We start from the raw sequence: 24,917 nt of genomic DNA, 5'->3' as shown, positions 1-24,917 counted from the left end.
TAAACGAACATGTATATTTATTTGGCCTACCAATTTTACTTGCTCTTTCCATAAAATGTGTCTGGTGGTGAGACACTTGACTTATAAACTGTCACAGTATTTAGTCCTTTACATTTTATACAAGTTAAATGATTCTGAAAGCCTCCTGTTGGCCTACTGTTCGAAAATTTCACATTAGGTTTGTTCACTAGTGTACTAAATAATAGCTATAGTATGGTATTTTAGAGAAAAAATTACTAAAATTAACCATAGTTTTGCTACAAAATCATGGTAACCCACAATGTTTTTTTTCTACACTTGTTTAACCATGGTATTTGTAGAAGCAGCCTAAAGCTGTGGTTGTACAAATAGTAGTCAAAACACAAAAAATAAAATTAAAATATAGTTACTACCCTTTTACGATAAAACCATGGTTAAGGGAAAACATTTATTTTTTTTCTGACTTTTTTTTAAATTGATCTTTGCACATACTTTTATTGTGATGTTGTTGATTCCAAGTAAGAGTTATCAAACTCTGAAAGCCACTTCAAACTATTTGAGGCCATACTCATATTCGATCTCAACGTTTTTCAAGTAGGCTACATTTTCATATTTGTATGGTTATTTCTAGTTGCTTGACACTGAAATATGCCATGCATGCTTTACAATAATACTTCATCTGTATAAAATATAACATTAAGGTAATGCAAGTTCTCTTTTAACTTAAGTTCTGTTTTCCACTTGTATCTCTTTTTTAATTTCTCTTAAGGTTGTGTGAAACTTCAACCATATGCACTACATGAGGAAGAAAGACACATTGAATAAGAGCCCATTACAAGCAGTAAATTTTATTATGGGATAACAGCACATAAAGCACATCTAAAATCGATGTGTCCAATGCACTTTTAATAAACGTAATATTAAAGGTACAGTTTCTAAGTACAATATAACAACATTCATATTAGAATGAAAAGTATTTAAAAGACAACATTAAATTTCTTATTTTTCTTTACAGCGGTATTTACAAAATGAATCAAAATACTTATTTTCATATTTAAGAATCAGACAAACAGAAGGAGCAAAACCACTATTGAGAGAAGAGACTATCTCCTAAAGCGAGTTCCAAAGAGCTGAATAAAAAGGTACATGATCGACTGTCCCCATTTTAAGATCAGTAGCAAACATGTTACATAAAAATTTCTGACAACCGCAAACCGTTCTCTGCTTTTTTCCCCCCACAGGAAAGCAGGAGCAAAGTCCAACCCATCTTGCCCCAGCCCTTGAGCCTTCCCCTTCAGCTCAACAAGAAATAGAAGTGTAGTATGCATCATTTTACATACACATATGAACACTTAAAATACATTGCATTAGTCATTTTGTTTCATAAACGTCAACTTAAATCCTAATTGGCAGGAAACAACAGGGAGAACACGGAGTGGATTGTCTATTGTCCGCCAGCTTGCAAATATCCAAACGGGGTTTGCGTTTAACATCCAACCAGGATGTAATGTCCCATAACCACGTGAAGTTGTTTGGAGGAAAAGAAAAAGTAGCATCTGAGAATCTCAGAAAATACAGGACATCACAGAGACAAGAAAATGCTGTTTCCATGGGTATAAACAAACATGAAATGCCTCATTTACATACAAAAAGACGGCTGATGAGAAGAAGAGTCGGTAACACAAGACAGAATTCACTTACGTGTGCAAACACAGTCATTTGAGGACGTGAAAACAAAATGGACGAATACAGTTTCTGCATCCTGTACCACTGAGAGGCACTCAGTGTAGTTTGCTATGTATTATTGCAAGTAGATTCTGCCTTGCTACAAAGATAAAAACAGGAAGTTTCGCACAAAACTTCGTACAACCACCTTTGTCCTGTACAATTTATAACACTTAACCATCATGTATGTATGTAAGTGTACGTGAAAGGGAAAAAAAAAGTATGTTAACAAAGCGTGTATTTGTTCTAAAAAGAAAAAAAAATGGAGGGAGCCGAAAAGCTGCAGACAATCCGGTACTTTATCGCGTGTTTAAAGTCCTTCCAGCACCCAATACAGAAAATAAGCACTGGATTAGAAACACCTCCAGCTACAGTTTCGAAACAATCAAAAATAAGCACAATACTGCTGCTTTTTCCATTTTTTTAAAGCATGAACAATCATCATTGTTGCGAAAAATTCTAAATTGCGAAGTTTAATAGAGATTTACTTAATCGATACTTGCTAATAATCTTAAAAGTGGGAAGGAAACAAGCCGCGTCCCAAGACTAGCACACTGATACAGGTACTTGCTGGGTATTCAAAAGTAAATTTACCACTATCATTATCTTTATCATTATCGTTATTATCATTATTATTATTATTATTATTTATTGAGTCCTAATATCAATAATGCATCAATACTCAGTGAAATGAATGGACTAAGAGGGTGGCCTAGTCTATGAATCCATAATTTTTGTTCACAAAGTAACTTACCTAGCACCACACATCAGTATAACACAAAATTTTATGTCCGCACACCCTACCGCTAATCGAACTAAGTCTAAAAGAGAGAAGTATACTCAAAACAGAGATATTGTACAGCATGATGTGTCTGATAAAACAGATAAATATTTGCACTGAGCAGGTCTTAATAGCAGTATTTTCTTCTTACCTATACAGACAGAAGTTACAAAGTTACTTTTATACATGTGATCGATAGAACATTAAATATTGTGAATTAAAAGCCAAAAGGAGGACAGAAAAACATAGCTGTACAGTTTACAGGCCATTTGACGTTCGTAGTTCTCCACCCGGGAACAGAACTAGTCAATACACAAATAAAACAAACAAACAAAAAAAGTGAAGCAAAAAAACGAACAAATTTTTTTTTTAAACGCGATAAATAAGAAAATGTATTTACATGCAGATGTTCAAAGCCTATGCACAAAATGAATCATAATATACCATATATTATTGCTTGACATTCAATTATGGCTAAAGAGTTTTCTTTTTGTCTATTATCTAAACATATTTCACTTTTAATAACGCATCAGCTGTGCTTTTGGAAAGAAAATGCAAGGAAAATAATTGACGTAATTCTTAGTAACACTTCAACCTTTCAGCTCGAATGCTGTCGCGAGCATGACACGTTAAATTTGGTGATCGGAATTGCAAATAAAATCAGTAAATGTGCCTTTCGTTTGAAAGTGAGTGCATAGGCCTTGTTGCGTTTGCATAACTCTAATCGAAATGACCGTCGAGGTGCAGTGTGTCATGCTTGTACAGCCTCATCAAGGGATTCAAGCTCAGTGCTACGTAAAACATTTTAAATCCTGAAAAAAAAAAAAACTTAAGATCTTACATACAATTCACCATCTCACCCTGCTGCGTCTGATCTTTTAAAGCCTTGTCTGGGGGTTTGACCTTAAGCAAACATTACAAATAGCACAAACACACACATTTCCACTTGTACACACTCTCGCATTCACATTCGGACGTATATTGCTTCTCACATGGACAAACAAAGGAAAACCACATTTGAAAAAAGGATTTCATTATACAATTTACAAGGGAAAATGTATGGATCTTCCACCAATAAAAAAAATTATCTTCACACGTCTAAAATACCACAGATCCAGGCATTTTAAGTACCTTTCTAATTGCATTAGAAAAAATAAATTTGTCCCAAAGTTCTATCCCATAGCATATTGCTTTAAAAGTCTAATACAAACTACACTGACAAAATACGACATGCAAAAAGTGGTAAAACGTGACTTTACTACAGCTTTTATGGTGTTAGAACGGACTTGAGGATCATTGGACAGGAAACAGCAAAGCTTGTTCATCAAGGGGACTCCACAGCAGTGGTTACCCTGTAGAAACCCGTATTTGTCACGCGTGACAATTCGCCCACACGGACGTTTGAAGGTGGAGAAAATCATGAAGAGGTATTTGGCACATAGACTCAAACAATTATGGGTGACGATTAGAACAAATCCCCATCCAGAGAAAAACAAAGCTGGGAATTAGCGTGGCACACTTGAGGTTGCTATCTTGTTTTGTTGGATTTTCAGGAAGTTGATCTTGGAGCTCGCTGGGTGATTTGATAAAGCCAGTAGCCTACGGCTAGGCGAATGAATGAAATGACACATTTTGCATTGTTTATGATGTACTGCCGTCTCCTTTTGACTTGGCAGCAATCGTGCTAGTAAATAACATGGTATGACATGCGCCTGTAAACTGTGATAAAGATGAAAGACGAAAATGAGATGAAGATGAAAAACTAAGTAAAAAAAATTAACTACAGTAACAAATGAGTGTTTGTTCCCATTTGTACTTTAACATAATTACCAGGTTGTTTGGGTTCATTTCTGTTCCTAGTGAGCTGCCTTCCTGTCTGCTTCCTCCAAAATAGAACCTTCTGAGTGACTGATTTGGAACAATCTACATAGACAACAATTCGGAATGTCACATAAATAGCTCCCCTTATGAGTAACATATGGGTTGTCTCTGTTGCAATTGATTCCAATGGAGTTTTATGTTAGCATGTTGCTATGCTAAAAACACAATCCTTGTAATATGAGACTGCTTAAATGCTGTCTAAGTAGGCAGGTCACTAGGATTTGGAACTGATTTAATTATCCCTGCTCAATTATTATTCAATATTACTCTCCCTGAGCCTTGTAGTACACGAACTGCTGATTTACTGTATAAAGAACTAAACATGAACCTGGATTGTCAATTACAGATTGATGTATTGTAATAAGCAGGACTTCTTGGGGATTCATTGCACAAACTCATATTTTGTCAACAGTAGTAACTGACACATAATTATGATAAAAACGCTACAGTATTTATCTGTACTGAACATGCCATCAAGATCAAATTATTGAGTTCTAGATGCAACATAGAGCTGACTAACGTGTTTAAGCTACCGGCTTCAGAATCGAGTTAGACAGACTCTTCCCTGAGGAAAATACTTTGTGTCAAGGGGAAAAGAAATTACATGTCGCTACCAAGATCTATTCAAAGATTCTCAAAATGTCAGTTCGAGGGCCAAGTTTTTCTCTGGATTATATTAGGATTTTCTAAACGCCACAACATAGATTTACTGGAATGTTACGATACAACAAATTTTTTTTCAGACTCAAAAAAGCAGGAAAGACCACTATGGCACATTCAAGAGACGTACAAACACGCGCAACACACAACAGTTAGGTATTCACAAAAAAATAGCACTATTACTACCATTGTATTGTTCTTAAAAAAAAAAAAAAAAAAAAGAATCATAAAAAACACAGATTCGAATTATTGCAGGATTAAGTGCTAAATCATCCTTCGTTCTTTCCCTTTTTCATTCATAGGCTTCATAAGCACTGTACAATGTTACAAAAATAGAGGATTTCAACCAGACAAGGCTTTTGAATATTTCTCTTTTCGTCTTTTTTGTCCACTCTTACGTTCCCACGAGCGTTGTTGCTGGGCAAAGACCCTCACGAGAGTCAGTTTAAGGAAGATCAGCCGTTCAGAAACCAGATCTGCTTCCTCCACACATTTATGTGGGGCACCACCACTAGATGGAACCATTAAACAGCATGTGATGTGTGTGGAAAAGGGTCTGTTTGCGTCCAACAGCCCTTTAGACTCAGTGTGTTGGGTTTTCTCTGTGGTGGCAGATGAGGAGTGTTTGCTAAAATCCCCCCCACCCCCTACTAGATCACATGATCCGCCTTTACCCAGCACCAACCTCCGCCTCGCGCAAATAAATACACAGACACACTCGCAAACACGCACCCACCCTCAGCAGCGTTAGGGTTTCCAGCACTCGTTCTCCATAACCGTGGTATTTATACATGCAACACATCACTAGGTAAATATACAAGTCTTAAATTAAAGAAAGGTGCAAATAAAAGTGCCTTATCAATTTTTCACAATTAAGAATAGTCTAGCTACTAATATCATACATGTTATTTAAAATAGATTCTATAAACATAATTTTTTTTTCTCGTATAGTTTGTACTTATGATCGTATACCCTGTAACACGTTAGAAAACAGGTGGAATGGACCCTTGCATTGCATTGATGTTGGTGGTCGGACCGTTATGTCACGTTACGTTACGTTAACACCATTCCAGAGAGGGACTTAATAGCAGAAGGCCTTAAATGATATCACTAAGCAACTATGGTTTATGGAGTCTCTGACGGCTAAAAGCAATTGCGACTAGAATTACCAGAATTCTACGTTGTTCCTTCTTTTTTTTTTTTTTCGCGATTGTCCGTAGAAAGGTGCTGTTTTGTGTTGACTCCACATCACACTCCTTCTCCGTATCTCTCTCTCTCTCTCACTTTGTATTCTTCTTCGTTAGGTGCTGGTTTGACATCCCAAAAAAGAAACCCAAGTGCACAGGGAGGAAGAAACTAACTACGTATTTTTCTACGTAGCGTTTTTTTTGGTGCTACAACAACTGCTGGAACAGTTCGGATAATCGGCTTCTTGATCGCAACTTTTTATTTCATGTTCTTGGCTTGAAAAGGGCTTGTGTGTTCCTCTTCCGCTGGATTCCAGGCGAATGCTCTCTGGGAATCGTTTTTCCGTTTTGGAAACGAGTCAAAACTATTTATGCTGATCACGACAAATCGCCATGGGACCGTTTGCGAAAACGAACGCTTGGACTTTTCAGGTTTAGCCAGAGAGAGAAAGAGAGCGAGGGAGCGTTCGGGAAAAACAAGTGTCTTCATCTTCTCATCCTCTCCCCTGGGCTCCGAATCCAATCCCACCTGTGTCAGTAAAAGGAGGGAAAAAACCTCAAAAATAAACCGCTAGAGTCAAACCCAGTCCTTTACCTCCTCCCCATGACAAAAATAATCAAAACGAAAAAAGGGGGAAAGTGTGTGTGCAGTGTGTCGTCCGTCCAGGTGTGTGTATGTGCAGGGCACTGCTAAAGTGTCTGAGATTTATGCTTGACATTCCCCACGGTGTGAATTCTCCCGGGTGGGGTGGGCGCGGGGAAGCGCTACCCATCAACGGGCATGGACTGCTCAAAGTCTGATCCAAACAACTCCTTGTACAAGGGGGGGAAGTGGGCGCGGACAATGTCTGGGTATATTGCTTTGAACGCCGTCAGTTTTTCCGTATGCCGGCTGCACAGGGCTCTCAGCGTTGAGACTTTGCATATCAACTGCAGAAAGAGAGAGAGAGAGAGAGAGAGAGAGAGAGAGAGATTTTAATTTGGTGTAAAAGACCTTGTGGTTCAGGGTCAAAAGGCAAAAGTCAGACCCTCTAATCTGCAGAAACAACACAGATGGTCCCAGGTTTTTGACATTAGCTAATCTTTCGCCCACCAGACCAAATACAGCGTTGTGGATGAAGTCATACATAAAATTCTATTTGTTTTCTTAATAAATGTCCTTGGCCCTATAATGCAAATGATTTAAACAAAGGGTCTGTAGAAAATTTACAAGAATTTGCAGCCCCCCCCAAAACATTTAATTACACAACTCTCAAACTAGTTTACCGCAATATTAACAAATGTAATATTATGATAATTTCATTTTGCTTTCTAATAACCAGATGAAAAATATTTAATTCATTGTGGTTATTGTTAACTAAAACTATTGACAACTGTTTTCAGTGATTGAAATAAAATTAAATAAAAATTAATATTTTATATAAATATACATTAAATAAAAATATGACATTAAAAAAAACAAAAAAATAATAATGTTGAATTGGCAAGTAACTGACATAAATATGTTTAAGTATTTAAATTACTAAAACTACAATTGAATAAAAATAAAACAAGCTAAATAGAACATTAAAATAAACGAATAAATGGCAAAAGCATAACAAAACAGCTAAAACTAAAATGAAAAAGAAACCAGGATATATAAAGAAAATAAAAGCTAAAGTAAATTAAAATATCAATAGTATTTAAATAATTCTAAAACAACACTAATTTAATAATTAATCACTTATTCTATTTGCAGCCCTAGTCTTTAACAGAAAGAGATAAAAAACAAAACAAATCTGTTTTTTGGATTTATACATCTCATTTTACTGCAATACTTAACAGAGTTATCTGTAAAACTGTAAATATAAAGTAAAAATTTTCTCTTTAAATATTTTAATAATTTGCTTTGGTATAATGACAACAATCATTTGATTCAGAAAAAAATCTTTATAGTATAATACCACATTCACATAATATAAATTCATATTTGTAATATTTTACACAGTTCCTTGAGTACATAAAATAATAAAATATATAAGAATAGAAGAATCTAATGACATCATATCCTGTTCCTTCTGTGTTCAGTACCTTGGTCAGTATGCCGTCCTCTCTGTGGTTCTTCTGTAGAACATGTTGGAGGGCCAGCTGGATCTTCTGCTGGAGTTTCTCCACCTTCACCTTCTCCTGGAGCCAGGATCGATCTAAACACACACACACGGGTGCAGGGATGAGACACTTTCACATACACAATCTGAGCGCTCCCAACAGGTGAACAAGGGATTGTGGGTAATTTATGTGTATGCTTTAACACGGAGCCAGGCTCACCTGCAGACATCAACACGAAGGCGGAGAACAGGGCGATCTCGTCTTCAGAGAGGTGCATAGAACACAAGTTTTTCGCAAACTCGAAGACAGAGCTGATCAAGTCGTCGCAACCTGTCACCGTGGAGACAGAGAAGAAGAAAGTTGATGAAAAAAAAAAAAGAGAGAGTCAACGGCGGCTGAGCAGTAGTCAACGTCAAGTAGACACTTGATCTTTTAGCATGAGATGTCGGAGTGGGGCAGAGGTAAAAACAATACAATCCTTCAGCATTACAGAATGATTTTTCCCCTCCAGGCTAATCATGCTTTGGCGAATGAGAGGGGTTACATAACCAAGACTGGGGTCACTAACAACACTGAAGAAAAGCCATGACTCAGAGCTCATTCAAACACTGGGAGATAGTCTACAGCAGCAGTTCTCAAGCTTTCCAAGCCAAGCACCAAGACACAACAATGTTCCCTTGAATTTTGTTTTTCACTTTGAACGCAAGCATTAGGACTATAGCAACGGTTAAGTGTTTTCAAATGTGGAAAGATGGCACTAAATCCAAACACAAAAAACTTGGACTTAGTAACATTTAGAAAGCATTGTGCTGTTTTTGCATGAATATAAAAAATTGCAGTCCAGGTCAGACACACGAACAGTACATCTTTTTTAATCAATACATTAAATATTTTATATTTTAATATTTTAAGACATAATAAGTTGACTCAAGTCAAATAAAATTTAAGCTGGCTTTTTCCATCAATCATAGCTAGAAAACTTGAAAAAAATTAAATATAAAAAAAATTAATATAAAATTCATGAAGTGATTTTGTCAGTCTTACCTGTACAAATCTATATTAAACTTGTAAATAATTACAATGCTAGAAATTAAGCATTAAAATGGTGGAGACATATGTGTGTGTGTGTATGTATATTATATATATATATATATATATATATATATATATATATATATATATAATTTTTTTTTTTTTTTTTTTTTTTTTTTTTTTTTTTTTTTTAATAGCATTTATAGTATCTCAAGTTCAAAAACTTTTTTTTCATATTGAATTTAAGGTGAAATATAATTATATATTGCCCTTTATATCATTTGCTGCTTACAATAAATAGTTTTTTATTATTATTGTTTTTTTTGTTTTGTTTTTTTACATTAGTAGTCTAAGACACATGAATTAGTAGAAATTGGGCATTAAAAAGGGCAAATAATTTAAATAAGTTGTGTTGAATACCACCTGTTCACACATTTCCATATTTTGTGGAAGAATCAGACTAAAGCGAATACACACAAACAAACACCATAGCAGTAATATTTACAAAGGACTGCACTGTCTTTGCATGAATTAATATGCAAATGATGCATTCTGCATCCGACACATAAATAATAAATATACTTTAGATGATTTGCCTGTCTGTTTAGAATCATATCTCGCCTTTTATATCGATTGCAGCTTGAAAACACTGTTGAACACAGTGCCTATTAAGTAATAATGTGAGTTTTAGATGCACAAATCTATATCACACTCATAAATAAATCAGTTATTGGAAATTAAACATTGAAAAATGCTAAATAATTTATAGAAAACATCCAGAGTGTGTTGAGTACCACCTGGGGGCACTACGCCACAGTTTGAGTTTTCATATCAGTTTCGGAGCTACTGGTTTAAGCTTGGCAAACACATGCAGGCTTATTAAATGCACTACAGATACAATAGGAAGAAGATATTGCAGTAGTTATAACACTGAGGACGTCCGTGTGAGATATGACTGAACGATGTCTTACAGGCTGCCATCTTTATGTCTCGATTTCTCATGTTTGTGTTTGTTTTGGCATTTGGAAAGCTTTCAGCCCCAAAAGGTTTCCAACGTGAGTGCATAATGACAGAGAAGAGATTTCACTAATGTCACGGCATTCAAACGTAAATGCTATTTGCTTACTCCAGAAAAATTCTACACCCTGGCTACGGCTGCGTGGATGGCGGGTTTGATAAAACACTCCTGGTAGACACTCAATCTTGCTTATGCAGTTCCAGACGCCCACCATACGCAGCAGCTACAGCAGAACTACTGCAATCCTGAGCAGCATCCTCAGCGAGGAAAGTTTAACTCCAGGTGTGGCGGATATGAGAAGCTGGTGCCGACCTGGTGGGCTTTATTTGCTTGCGTACACACATGGTCCAAAATTAGCACTCAAGTGCCAAATGTGGGTATAATTGCAATTTTATTTAATAACAAAAATGCTTTTCAGGCATTCATATTACATATTTAAATGATATATAAAATATAGTTAATTGGTTAAGTGTATAATTATTTACAAAAGTAATTATATAGAAAAGAAAAAATGTCATTTTATTTATTTGCGGTGGCATATTTTGGATCCTGCACACAGGTGTGTGTACAAAACAATTTAGACGTTGCTTGCAGTTAGGCAAATTGGTTGGGTTCTGCCCACATTTGCATGTGTGAAAGTCATTTAAAAAAAATAGGACACAAATAAGCAAAACACTGGCATGTAATATTCCAAACACAGAATTTCCACTTCACATACCAATTCCAATCGGGGTTTCGTAACTCACCTAATGACTTAAAGACATCAGGCCCGGCATACTTTCCATCGAAATAGACTGTGTTGTTCTGAGGGTCGAAGGCACGGCACATTCTGATAAACACCACCTCCAAAGAGCCTACGCATAGATGAGAAAGAAACAAAAAGGGAATTTATAATCCAAAAAAGAAATTCTGGTGGAACATGTGAAGGCAAATGCTTTTAAATATGCATTTTTCAGAGTTTATGTATGTTGCATTCTCAGCACTGCCACAAGGGGTGCAATAGCAAGAATTAGTGTAAACCATCTTCTTCTACAATACATGTCCTCATTCAGGTCGATTATTGTGATGCTGTAACAACAATTTGATGAGAATCTTGTTCAGTAAGTTAGCTAACTAAGCTAAGCTAATGTTTATAGTTAGCTATAGTTAGCAAACACTGGGTTTAATGGGAGAGATATTATTGCAGATTGTTATGTAAAGTTTGCATATTTTCTTGAAGAATGCTTTTGTTCATAAGCAGTGTGTTTATATAACGAGATGAACTAAAAACCAATGTTGTTACGTTGCATTCTCAGCACTACCACAAGGGGCGCAATAGTTATGTTAATAGAATTAACATAAATAGTCTACTTCTACAATTAATTCTCATTTTTGACAAGTAATGTTATGGTGGAGCAACATTCAAAGATAATCTTGATCAGTTAGTTTAAATTAGCTAAGCTGTCGACGTTTAAATATATATTTTATTTTAGTTATTCTTTTGCCGTTTTTATATCTTTATTTTGTTAGGACAGTAATTAGACAGGGAACGAAGTGGAAGAGAGAGGGGGGCTGGGATTGAGAAAGGTCTACAAGCCGGGACTCGAACTCGGGGCATCTGAAGCGCAACAAGTTTGTCGTTTTGCCAACAACGCTATTGGTGCCGACGCCAATGTTTATAGATAGCTATGTGAATAATGGTGCAGATATTTGATGCAAGGTTTGTTATTTAAGGTCAGTATATCATAACAAGGAGCAGTAACATAAAATAAAGCTTTATTAAGTCACCAATCATCTGATGTTTTTGAGCAGTGATGTGTGTGTGTCTCAGGTGGAGTGTGTTGCTGTTATTGTTGTGAGTAGGAGCAGTAATTCTACAGCGGAGTGCTTTGGTGCGCACAGGCTTAGAGGATAAAAGCCACGTAATAGAAGCCATTACGGAGCTTTAGAAAGATGCAGTGGTTTAAAATGTCATGTCAGGAGAGAGCGCTCACTCAGTATTTTGTTAATAATTTTGGTCGGGCCTGGAACAAACAGAAACACTGAAAGCTGTTTGGATCATGATGGAGATGGGGTTTGAGTATGATAGAGCACTTTGGTCCATTATTTGTGAGAAGATAGTGTGCAGCCGTGGATATCATCTCAATAGTGCCTTATTTTTCAAAGAGCTGACAGATCGTCCCAAAACAGTTTTCCTGTATACACAAGAGATACTGAAGCGCTGCACCTCCTGCTGTGTGACATCGGATTTGTTCGGAATTGAATACTTGCATATTGCTTACTGTGCAGTATACTATTTTAAGCAGTATGTAAAAAAAAGTGTGAAGTATGCAATAATAAATACTTCAAAGAGTAGAATTCTAAACTGTTGAAATGTAAAAAGTCTTAATTATTTTTTATTAGGAAAATGTTACTTTCAGTTCATCCATCACACCAAAAAAGAGACAAAGTTGAATGTACTGCATTGTATGATAAGTAGTCATATACTATAGAAGCCTGTTTTGGCCATTGAATAAAAAAAAATAAAAATAAAAATAAAAAGGTAATTGCATCTTTTTTATCTCAATATTCAGATTCTTAGTTTATATCTCACAATTCTTGTTTCATGCAATTCTGATTTTTTTTTTAATAATAATAAAAATAAAAATAAAATATATATATAAAAAACACAGAACTGCGAGATGAAACTAATTGTAAATTCGCAGTTTATATCTTGTAATTCTAACTTTTTTCTAAAAAGTATGAGTTTATATCTCACAGTTCTGTTTTTATCTCACAATTATGAGAAACAAAATCTGAATTGTGAGATATAAACTCAGAAGTATAAGAAAGAGGAAGAAGAAGAAAAAAAAAAAGAGTCAGAACTGTAAGAAAAAAAGTTGCAATAAAAATTTTTTATTCTCTTGGTGGAACAGTGCTTGCATAGTATACTGTAAATATCGGTCAGTGCATACTGTGCACAGTACAGATACGGCTAGTAGTATGCTATTCTAAATGTAGCCACAGTCACTGCAGAAAAAGGATTATTTGTGTTTACCTGCTTTGAGAAGCACTATCTGATCATTCTGACAGAGCTCCATGAAGCCGTCGATGCGCTTGGCAAACTCCACCACATACTGAATGGCCTCTGTGATTTTAATGGCACACAACTGCCACATGACTTCCCTGGGCTGAGGAGAAACAAAAGACACAACCAGTTTCAAAAAGCGGCCATATTCTTTTGAAGCAGTTTATGTAGAGTTATAATTCAGGCATAAGAGGCATAATTCAGTTTTACTGAAGGGTAAACTCTCAATGACCAGAATTTGATACTGTACATTTAATAAATTTATTATCGGCTAACCTATTCAACTGGGCATACTCTAAAGTAGCCACTTCAATGTCTGTCCGACTTAAAGCAAAAAGCCAGAACATTTTCTATCCCAAAAACATCACCTCATCAGTGTCCCTGCATGTTAACATTGACATTAAAGTAAATTGCAAACATCCCTAAGTAAAGCTTCTGAAGAACCACATGTGGCTCTTCAAGAATGTGTTTACCTTGCTGTGGTAGCTCTCCACCTCCTCCTGAAGGAACGCCTGCCAGGTCATCTGCTGAAGTTCTTCTCTCAGGTACTGACACGTCTCCATGTGGGACTTGGAAATGTTCTGGGCCAGATGTTCTGAAACACAATGCAACATACTTTCAAAACACCTCTGTCGCGCCTGACTGCACTTAACGTACAGACATATTGAGCTGTACTACACACACACACACATATACTTGTGGTATGGGATGCCATTTGTTTCCCATTAGCATTATAAAGTGGTTTTTCCTACTGGCGGATTCATTTATGCTTACAGAACTGCTGAGGGAAAGGATCTTTCAAAAGATGCAGTGTTTTATTTGCTTCTCCAATCAAAGAACTACACTGTAGCGGTTTGTGATTTAAAGTCGATTTAGAAGCTTGTTGACCATCTGTGTTCCTCTGCAAGAGAAAAATAGGGCAGTGCTTCGAGTATAAAAGCGAAGAGTGTGTGTAAACTCACAGGAACAAAGGTCATATTTGCTTTCAGCAAGAACGAGCAAATGGAGACGAGAGAAAGAAAAAAAAAAACAGTATAAAAATTCAATCATGCTGAAAACACATCTGTTAAAAGGAGTCCCAGAGCAGGAGGGGAAGCTAAAAAAATGATTTCCCTTGGTGCGTGCCCTGCTGGATCCTGATTGGCCCTAATTAATGGAAACTAATTAGAAAAAAAAGAGGTTCTTTTAATGAGTCTTTGAGATGAGTCTCCAACCTAATGCTATTTTAAGACACCTTTAGCGACGTTTGCCCCACGGTTGGGTTCTTCCCCCTAGTACCATCCCCTACCCAGAATACACTTTGCCCTTCTCCAGAATTATCACTTACCCAATTCAGCCATGGAAACGGTGGGGGACGTCTCCCCATTGGTGAAGGAACAGTAGGGGAAGAAGCCCGAGCCCGGGGTGAAGTCGCAGATGGGCTCTGGCTTGATGCCGTTGATGTCCAGGCCGGACTGGTCGGGTGAAGGCTGGATGTCAAGGTAGAAGCTGCTGACACCTGAGTCGGGCTTGGTGCCATCAGGCGTGTGGCCGTTCATGTAGCCGCTCAGGTCATCGTGGAGCTCGGTCAGGCCATTGGTGGAGAGGCCGTAGGTTGGGGTGAGGGGTTCGGCCTCACCGGGCTGCTGCTGGTGGTCCCGCTGTTGCTGCTGGAGCCGGTGTTTCTGCACTTCTGCATAGAGGCTGTCCCGCTGTTTCTTTGACATCCGGCCAAACTTCACCGCTGTAGGGGGGCAAAGATGGTGCAATAAGAACAGAAATCTCTCTCAAATTGTGACTTCTTCCTTAAATATAATCAAATGCAATCGGAAAATGCTGGTGGACCAACCCTATCTTATTTAATAAAGTGGGAATTTTGTATGAATTTGTATAGAAATGTATTGTTTTTTTAGAAAAGTAGTAAGCATGAAGGTTCTCACATAAAACTACCAATCAGTGGGGTATAAGCAGATCATACAAGAATGGTCAAATGAGACAGTTTAAATTCATGCAAACTAGTCATCGATTCATCAAAACATACAATAGTTACAAAATGCGATGAGTTAAAGGGATAGTTCACCCAAAAATGAAAATTCTGTCATTTATTACTCACCCTCATGTTGTTTAAAACCCATAAGACCTTTGTTCATCTTCAGAACACAAATTAAGAAATTTTTTGATGGAAACTAAGAGCGTTCTGACCTTCCATAGACAGCAAGGATATTAGCCACGATATCCAAAAAGTATACGAGAATACGTTTTGTGCGCAAAGAAAACAATGATAACAATGTATTGTGCGCATACGCACACTGTTTACTGAACGTAAACCCTGCTAATTATGTTGATAACGTTCTGGGGTAGTCAAAATGCCCGAAGATGGTAACTCGGGGAGAAGAATTGCTAATTTTTTTTTACTATTGTTTTCTTTTGCGCACAAAAAGTATTCTCGTAGCTTCGTAAAATAAAAAAAATATAAAACGGAACCCCTGATGTCACATGGACTATTTTACCGTTGTCCTTGCTACGTTTCTGTGCGTTGATCGTGGTAATATCATTGCCGTCTACAGAGGGTCAGAGAATCAGATTCTATCAAAAATGTGTGTTCCGAAGATGAACTTAGGGTTTACGGGTTTGAAACGACATGAGGGTGAGTATTTAATGACAGAATTTTCATTTTTGTGTGAACTAAGCTTTTAACATCGACTACGTACTGAAAGTGCTTATTACTGGAACAATCCCTTTGGTGCAACATAGGTCTTTGGGACCAAGGCGGTAGCTCGCTGTTTATGTTGATCAAACCAGCAACCTTCTGGTTACTAACCACCACACCAAAACAACCCTTGCACAAGATGACTTCACTCCATAGCTATTGTTACTGAAGAAACAACAAAAGACACAATCTGTTTTCCCTTAAGACTCTGGCCTTTAAAGGGAAGCTTAGTAGCGGCATGGAGCGTACAACTGACTCCCTGGAGCAGGATTCACTGTCTCTCAAAGGGTATTAATGGTGTATTGGGTCAAACAAATGCTGTACTTGGTAATAGCATTAGCTTTGTCCTGCTGTCTACTTGCCGAAATGATCCAAGAACAGAAGACCTGACAAGCATGAATCATCAATTTACAGGCACTCACAAAAAGGAAGGGTCTTCACTCGCAAAACCTGGAGGAAGTGGCAGAGAGTCTGTTTAGCTTAAAAAGAAAGAGCGGCTACAGCTTCAGCCTGTCTTTGAACTGGAGGAGTGTTAGAAGCAGAGGAAGCTGGGGATGAGATATTGTGTGGATCAGATATAAGTGGAGATCAAGTGTTCATAAAAACGAAGGACGCCTGGCAGAGGACAAGCTGATCTACTGATGGATGGAAAAAGAGATAAACGCACTGGAGAGTTAAATGGAGAATGAAGGGGATAAAGGGGCTTGACTGCTGGAGACGAGAGGAGACAAAATGAAGGAGAGAAGAAAAATGAAAGATGTAAAGAAAGGGAATGAGACAAATGAAGATCAGAAGAGAGGAAGTGAAAGGAGACTTGAAGCTGCGATTTGAAAAGAGGACATGAGAGAAAAATTAGAGGACATGTGAGACTTGGAAGGAGACAAGATGAGACATGAGGAGACAAGACAAGATGTAATGATAAGATGTGGCAAGGAAAAGAGACATCATGGCAAGACTGTTGAGACATGAGAAGAAGAGATCAAATAAGAATAAGCCTGACTTTTGAAAGGGGGGACAAGATGAGATTTGAAGACAGAGGAGGGGACAAAACATTAGAAGAGGAGAAAATTAGAAATGAAAAATGGAGAGGGACTTGAGACAAGAAGAGAAAACAGGAACAAAGTAAGAGGCAAGGAGACAAAGTGAGATTTGAAGAAAGATGTGGACATAACACAAAATAAATGAGTGGAGACCGAATAAGATTTGAAGAAAGAACTGAAGAAATGAGACAGTGAGAAAGAAGACAAAATAAGATTTGGTGAGTGGAAAGAGTTGGAAATGAGAAATTGCATCAAACAGAAGGAGCCAAAATAATATTTTTAAATAAGATAATGCAAAATTAGACAGGAAACAAGAAGAGACCTGAGGTAAAGAGACAAAGGAGAATAGAACAAAGAGGAGACAAGACGAGGCATGAAGAGAGAAAATAAAAGGAGATGTGAGCAAAATACACAAGATGAGAATAGAACAGTGGAAAAGAGATGAGACAAGACATGCAGGGCAGAGACAAGACAAGACACGAGGAGACGAGTGAGGCTTTTAAAAGAGGTACAGGATCAGCTCTGAATTTGAGGCCTGTGAGCGGAGGCCTACTGTCGTCTCAGACATGTGTGTGTCTGGGTAGCGCTGCGTCTCTGTCCCCGTGTAGGGAAGGCAGATGGGGACTGGTGAGCTTTAGTTGGAGTGAAGTCAGAAGTCACCTTGCCTGTCCTGGTTGTGTGTGAGAGAGCAGCCCGGTAGACTCGGAAGACCTGGCCTGATTTCATCCTCCTGTCAGGGGCCGTAGTCACACAGCCCAGCCGGAGGCCCAGCAGGGGGCCTCCACACACACACACACACACACACACACACACACACACACACACACACACACACACACACACACACGCTCACCTGTGATCCTGTTAATGCTGCTCACCTGCATTTGCTTTAATGAGCCTGTTTTAATGATGCTCATTTAATAAAAGCTAGTTGCTGTCAGATTCTCCACCCTGAGTGAGCACGCCCCGCAGTCCAGAACCACAACTGCCTCTTAAATTCATCTTGTCACAAGTTAGGTGAAAAATGAATGAGTAATGGGTGCCAACTGCAGAACAGGTACTCTAAATTATATGACATGGCAAGACTGGGGACAAAGGTAAGTAGTGAATAAAAGTAAAAAAAAAAAAAAAGAACTAAATATATTCCATTATACTGATTCCAGGTACATTCACAGATGCATTCTGTGATGCTTATACTGCACTTTTGGACAATTTGGGTTGAACAATTTTCCATGATATTTCCCCCTATTACTTTCATTGCAATCAAGTTTTCTTAAACCGTAACTGGAAAAACACTCGCTGTCAGGTTGCTCGTTCACTTGCCATGCTGATCTATTTCGTATTTTGCATGCATTTGTTGCTCTGTATCTGTGGAGACTCTGTTTTCCCTCTGGTGCCTGCTGTACTGGACACAGACTCACCGTCACGTGACATGCCCACGGCCAGACACTTCTGCAGCCTGCAGTGCTGGCAGCGGTTCCGGCTGGTGCGGTCAATCAGGCAGTTCTTCTGACGCGGGCATGAGTACGCCGCATTGCTCTGCTGACTCCTCCTGAAGAAACCCTACAGGCCCGAGAGACAAACAGAGGGAGGGTTAGTTAACCCATTCATGACTCAACCAGAAGGTTTTATTTTTTTTGTTTTTTTTTTTTTCTGGCTGAGTAAGGCCACTAATTAAAATGTTTTACTATCCCCACCACCAAAAATATATTTTATTTTTAAGAATGTATATTTAAAATTGGAAAAAAAACCAATATAGTTAATAAAAATAATATAAATTATGTATTTGTTATATTAATGCATTTATATAGTATTTATATTTAAAAATATTTAAACTTTTGTCTCTAAGCTATCACAAATTATTCTTCCAATTTTGAACCAAACCTTATTTTTGCTAGCAATGTATTTATGTTAGAAAATTAACTGAACTGTATTTTATTTTAGTAACACAGAAATATAATTATAGTTTTTATTAAAATTTTAAATTAGCTTTAGTTTAGAATGATTAAATTAGTAATTTCTTTATAAAATTGTAGTAATTGTTTTGTTTGGGGGGGGGGGGGTTGTCATTTTTTTAATTATATGATATATAAAAGTACACACACATACATATACGTATATATATACATATACGTATATATATATATATATATATATATATATATATATATATATATATATATATATATATATATATATATATATATATTAGGGGTGTAACGGTTCACAAAATTCACGGTTCGGTTCGATACGATACACTGATGTCACGGTTCGGTTCGGTTCGGTTCGATACGTTTTAGATACAGCAAAATGTAAAAACATCTCAACTTTTCAGAATGCCGCAAGCGCACTGCGGGTCATGTGACAAGAACCAACCAATCAGCTTCATCCTTTCCCGTAACAACGTTGAGAGCTCAGCCAAGATGAAGGATCAGCTGATCATAGTTGTATATGGATTGCAATTTTGAAATAAATTTAGTAGCAGAGCTACTGCAAGCGATTTTTAGAGCTGCAAATCCATTTATCCTTCGCTGAAATTTCCGCGTCTCATGGAGAGAGCACGTCATTGTTGCTTAGCAAAGACAGACGCCTCATGAGCGCTTCTGCCCGAGCGCTTTGGAAAGGAAACCACTCTCTTGCCATCACCATTATAGCTTAAAGGGAATCCAAAGTGCACCCAAACACCAGACCTGTTGGTTATTGGAGGATCTTCTCATTTCTAGTCTGTTAAACGCATTGGCTATTTTGCAACGAGCCTTCAGCGCGTACTGAGTGAGCGAGCGCCTGCTGAGTAGCCTAACATAAACATATAAGATGGTGTTTTTTTCTTCTTCGGGAGTGTCAGGGGCGTTGCCTGTTACGTTGTTTGGGTTATTGGGCTACCTTGTTGAACGCATATCATTATATTTCTCTCTCTCTCTCTTTTTTTTTTTTTTTTTCCAAATATAATTAAATACTCCAACGAACCGTTCGGTATACATAATGCGTACCGCGTACCGAACCGAAAGCGTCGTACCGAACGGTTCAATACGAATACGCGTATCGTTACACCCCTAATATATATATATATTAGGGGTGTAACGGTTCACAAAATTCACGGTTCGGTTCGATACGATACACTGATGTCACGGTTCGGTTCGGTTCGGTTCGATACGTTTTAGATACAGCAAAATGTAAAAACATCTCAACTTTTCAGAATGCCGCAAGCGCACCGCGGGTCATGTGACAAGAACTAACCAATCAGCTTCATCCTTTCCCGTAACAACGTTGAGAGCTCAGCCAAGATGAAGGATCAGCTGATCATAGTTGTATATGGATTGCAATTTTGAAATAAATTTAGTAGCAGAGCTACTGCAAGCGATTTTTAGAGCTGCAAATCCATTTATCCTTCGCTGAAATTTCCGCGTCTCATGGAGAGAGCACGTCATTGTTGCTTAGCAAAGACAGACGCCTCATGAGCGCTTCTGCCCAAGCGCTTTGGAAAGGAGGAGAAAGACGCGCTTAGCGTTTTCCATGCGTTTTTAGGCACGATATGTGAACGGCCCCTAAGGCGCTCGCTCACTCAGCACGCGCTGAAGGCTCGTTGCAAAATGTCGAATGCCTTTAACAGACCAGAAATATAAGATCCTAAAATAACCAACAGGTCTGGTGTTTGGGTTGGATTCCCTGTAAGCTATAGTTTCTAAATGCTGCAGGGATAGTTTGCTGCGTGCATGTTTCTCCTTTTTTTCGTCTTTTCCCAGATAGTACTGACGCATATATCCCAGATATTCCCGCTGGTGTTTTTTTTTTTTTTTTTTTTTATTCCCGCTGGTGTACCCTGTCATGTTGCAGATGCGACATACCGTTGTTTTTTATCCACCACTCTCTTGCCATCACCATTATAGCTTAAAGGGAATCCAAAGTGCACCCAAACACCAGACCTGTTGGTTATTGGAGGATCTTCTCATTTCTAGTCTGTTAAACGCATTGGCTATTTTGCAACGAGCCTTCAGCGCGTACTGAGTGAGCGAGCGCCTGCTGAGTAGCCTAACATAAACATATAAGATGGTGTTTTTTTCTTCTTCGGGAGTGTCAGGGGCGTTGCCTGTTACGTTGTTTGGGTTATTGGGCTACCTTGTTGAACGCATATCATTATATTTCTCTCTCTCTCTTTTTTTTTTTTTTTCAAATATAATTAATTACTCCAACGAACCGTTCGGTATACATAATGCGTACCGCGTACCGAACCGAAAGCGTCGTACCGAACGGTTCAATACGAATACGCGTATCGTTACACCCCTAATATATATATATATACACATATATATATATATACAGTATATACAAACATACATACATGCATAGTACAATTTTAGTTACATCATGTTAAGATAAATGAAAATGAGAAAAGTTTTGTTGGGAACTAACTGGATTTTTATATACAAATTATTTAATTTACCATTTATTTCAAGTATCTTTTTTTTATTATTTATATTTGCTTTTAGTTAACTACACTAACCCTGCTGAATTAACCTCAAAAGTATGGACATGTCTCTATTTTACAAATGAATATTTCACATGAAATATGGCAAACTCTCAACAGATGGTGGCAACTCCTCAAACGCTTGTCTCAATAATATAGATGTGTTTATTTAATCTAGATAAGTCTGAACAACTCATTTTTCACAGAGGTTACTATAAAAAGCAATTTGGAACGAGTATTTTTCCTCATTAACGATTGGCACGGCTAGTTCCGAGACGGGCTAGAAAGGTAGTAAATAATGGCGAGTTTGTATAAGGTTATTAATGTTGAATAACAGAGCCCGAACCCGGTGGGTGCCGCCGGGAGGGGGGGGGGGGGGGGGGAGCGGGCGCCCACGTTGAGTAGATTTCTCATCCCTTTGACTTAATGAATTGATTCCAGCTCGTCATTAACACACCCCACTCCACAGCTCCATACACATATGTCTTAATTAGTTGCTCATTGGCTGTTTAATTACTAGAAAACAGCTGACAGCTGCCAAGTTGCTTTCTAATGGCAGCCATTATGAAAGCGGGGTAGGACTGCCGGTGACAAGCAGCGCTCCTTAATAATGCTATGATTTATGGGCCGGAGCGGTGTGCTCGCACATATCATTAAATGTCTCTGTGCCTCGAGTAATTAGTAACCATTAAAGATACATTTCAGCAGTTTATTCTTCAGTATTGCGCGTTTCTGCCGCCGAGTGAGTGACGGAGGGAGATGCTGAGCTGAGAGAGTCTGTCTATTGTGCAGGAAAACAAAAAACACGCCGTTCAGGAGCCTCGTCCGCATGTTCGTTTCTGCCGAGCCCGCTTGCGGAATGCTAACGAGTCGCTCCGGTGACAGGCAGCAAACAGGAATACACAATAAGCACAAACTTCCTCTTTGCTGAGTGGACGGCGTGTTTGAAAAATGCACGAAAAGAGGAGCTTCGGCGGGAACGAACAGGGGGGGAGGACGTGGTTGCAAAACTGCTAACAACGTGCTGTGATCCAAAGCGCTTCCTTTTTTGACAGTTTTATTAAAAAAAAAAGTGCAGCAGAAGGTAAAGAAAAACAAGACACAGGGATTATATTGTCGCTGTATTGTATTTGTGATGTTTTCATCAACGTTTCAATTTTTAGCAACACTCTGGCGTGTGAATTCCGAAGTCCTGTAAGCACAACAGTGCATTTTTCTTCCTTAGAAAGACAATAATCTGAAAGCAACTTCTCTGTTATTTTCCACGGCGTCTCATTTGTTGGCTTTTCCCGCTTTTTCTTTGTCACACACGCCGCTGACAGGGTTGTTTAGCTTCTTACCTTGCAGCCCTCACACGTTATCACGCCGTAATGGATGCCTGATGATTTGTCTCCACAGATCTTGCAGGGAATTATTTCGATTTGAGCTGCGGAGAGAGAAAAGAGAGAAGATACTGTCAGGATTTTTCACTGTCACCAGACACCGCGCAACACCTCCTCCACGACATGAAACGGCGCTGAGCTTCAAATGCTTCACGTCCCTGCCACCAACGGTTGCGGTGTGTTTGGAGGAGGCCATCCTGACTTTAAACACAAAACAGAAAACGTGATGTCAGCCCGTGATTTAGAATCAAATGCGGTTGTAATAAAGTGCCACTGTTCCCCGTGGAGCCTTAGGGCAGCATTGTCAGGACAAACCCAACTCTTTACCACATGGTTGGACCTTTCCACCACTGGAATATCAGTTCAAAGCTGCCTGTTCAATTTAAAAACCACAAAAACCAAGTAGACAGTTTTACCACCATGAGACGCAGTGTCCAAGAGGCCTAACCCTGACACAATGAGAAGATAGTCATAAGAAGGCTTGAGTTTTTGTTGAGGAAAAACAATGTCTTAAAAGATTTAGTGTGAAGAGAGGCTTTTTTACTACATTTAAAAAAAGTATTTACCCCAGCAATAAACATTTTGTCATCATTTACTCACTCTTTTTGTCATTGGAAACCCATGAAACACAAAATGAGATGTTTAACAGAATGTTCACGCTGCTCTTTTTTTATTCTTGGTGACCAAGAGCAGTTAAGCTCTAAAATAAATGAATAAATAAATAAATACTATTGATAAAAAATACTTCTTTCATCCAAAGCAACTTAACATAAGTTATGTACTGAAACTCTCAAACATCATTAATAAGATTCATATATTTGCATATTTAAATTTTGGCAGCCATGATTGGTTTTGAGACTCGAGAACCCCTACCATTGGGCATTTTTAATGTTAACCCTAGTGTGACATGATTTGACACATTATATCTTAATATACATGAATGTTAATGAGATTTGAGGTCTGCAGCAGAACATTTATTTTTATGACTAATCTACCCATACATAACTTCAGAGAAGTTAGAAAATAGCAAGTTGGACAACTTTTATGGAGCATTTAAGGAGCTTGATAGCCCATAGTGCCCATTTACTTTTAATGCGTGGAAAAGAGCAGCGTGAACATTCTTCTAAATATCTAATTTTGTCATTTTCGAGAGTTACAGGTTTGGAACAACGCGATGGAATATAAGAAGCCAGAACCATTCCTTTACTTGCAGATTTTGGTTCCGACAGATAAAACTTGGCATGAGTTGCTTAAAAGACTATTTGATAAAAGTCAGGCATCTCGAAGCAAAGGCCACGGCAATATAATCACATCAAAGGACCTGAACCAAACCTCTGGCCATTGCAAAATAGACCTTACCACGCAAGAGCTTCACTCTATATTTAGCCGGATTACAGCTGAACAGTCACTGTTTAATGTAGCCTAAGCATTTTATTTCTACTTGACAGAAATTGCTCCCTCTAGTTCCCTTAGATCCCGAGCCAAAGTTCCCCGCAGCTACTTGCCTACCTCCAGCCAAAATACTGTGGCTCGATAATATTTTAGTGAACACTATAAATCCAATCGTACGGAATTAATTTGCACGCATCAAATTTGCCACCACTGAGCGACGTATTCGCAGCGGCCCATTTCATCTGCCTTCGAGCCTTCGAGCTCCCGTTGTGTCATCTGGATAATGTCAACGTCCCAGTGGCAAGGCCAAGGGTCTCTCTATCTTATTCTATCTCTCAAATGATCCACTAAACCTGTATGCTGACAGCCAGTACACCATTGGTTCAGTCAACATGCCTGTAAACAGAACAGCATGCGTTTCAAGCTGGGCAGCATGGCCGTCCGTTAATATAAATTGTTTTAACCTCAAGAGAGCTCCTTCAAAGGAATTGTCAGAATTGTTAATTCACATTACTGATCTTGTTATTTTACCATTAACTGAAACTATAATCA

At 38.2% G+C, this 24,917-nt stretch overlaps 1 protein-coding gene across 1 annotated transcript; it reads right to left on the bottom strand.

The window, feature by feature from the left end:
* Positions 1 to 810: 810 nt before the first annotated feature.
* LOC113077384 (nuclear receptor ROR-alpha-like) lies at positions 811 to 23,169 on the bottom strand. The gene is made up of 10 exons (XM_026249793.1): positions 23,139 to 23,169; positions 22,932 to 23,044; positions 18,548 to 18,689; positions 14,725 to 15,120; positions 13,871 to 13,992; positions 13,368 to 13,500; positions 11,098 to 11,205; positions 8,521 to 8,631; positions 8,284 to 8,396; positions 811 to 7,143 (listed from the first exon to the last, which is right to left on the bottom strand). Exons 1-10 carry the CDS (start codon positions 23,167 to 23,169, stop codon positions 6,979 to 6,981), a joined length of 1,434 nt encoding a protein of 477 aa, XP_026105578.1. The 3' UTR covers positions 811 to 6,978.
* Positions 23,170 to 24,917: the final 1,748 nt, after the last annotated feature.

This window comes from Carassius auratus, unplaced genomic scaffold (assembly GCF_003368295.1).
Source record: "Carassius auratus strain Wakin unplaced genomic scaffold, ASM336829v1 scaf_tig00022470, whole genome shotgun sequence".
NCBI classification, from domain to species: domain Eukaryota; kingdom Metazoa; phylum Chordata; class Actinopteri; order Cypriniformes; family Cyprinidae; genus Carassius; species Carassius auratus.
Note: the sequence above shows the minus strand (reverse complement) of the source record. Positions and strands in the feature narration are given on the sequence as shown.

Excerpts from the sequence above, each read along its gene's own strand:
- LOC113077384 (XM_026249793.1), bottom strand. The coding sequence starts at position 23,169 with ATGGCCTCCTCCAAACACACCGCAACCGTTG. Across the intron at positions 18,690-22,931 it reads TAACGTGTGAGGGCTGCAAG|GGTTTCTTCAGGAGGAGTCA; the intron begins GTAAGAAGCTAA and ends TCGGGCCTGTAG. Across the intron at positions 13,501-13,870 it reads TGGAGAGCTACCACAGCAAG|CCCAGGGAAGTCATGTGGCA; the intron begins GTAAACACATTC and ends GTTTCTCCTCAG.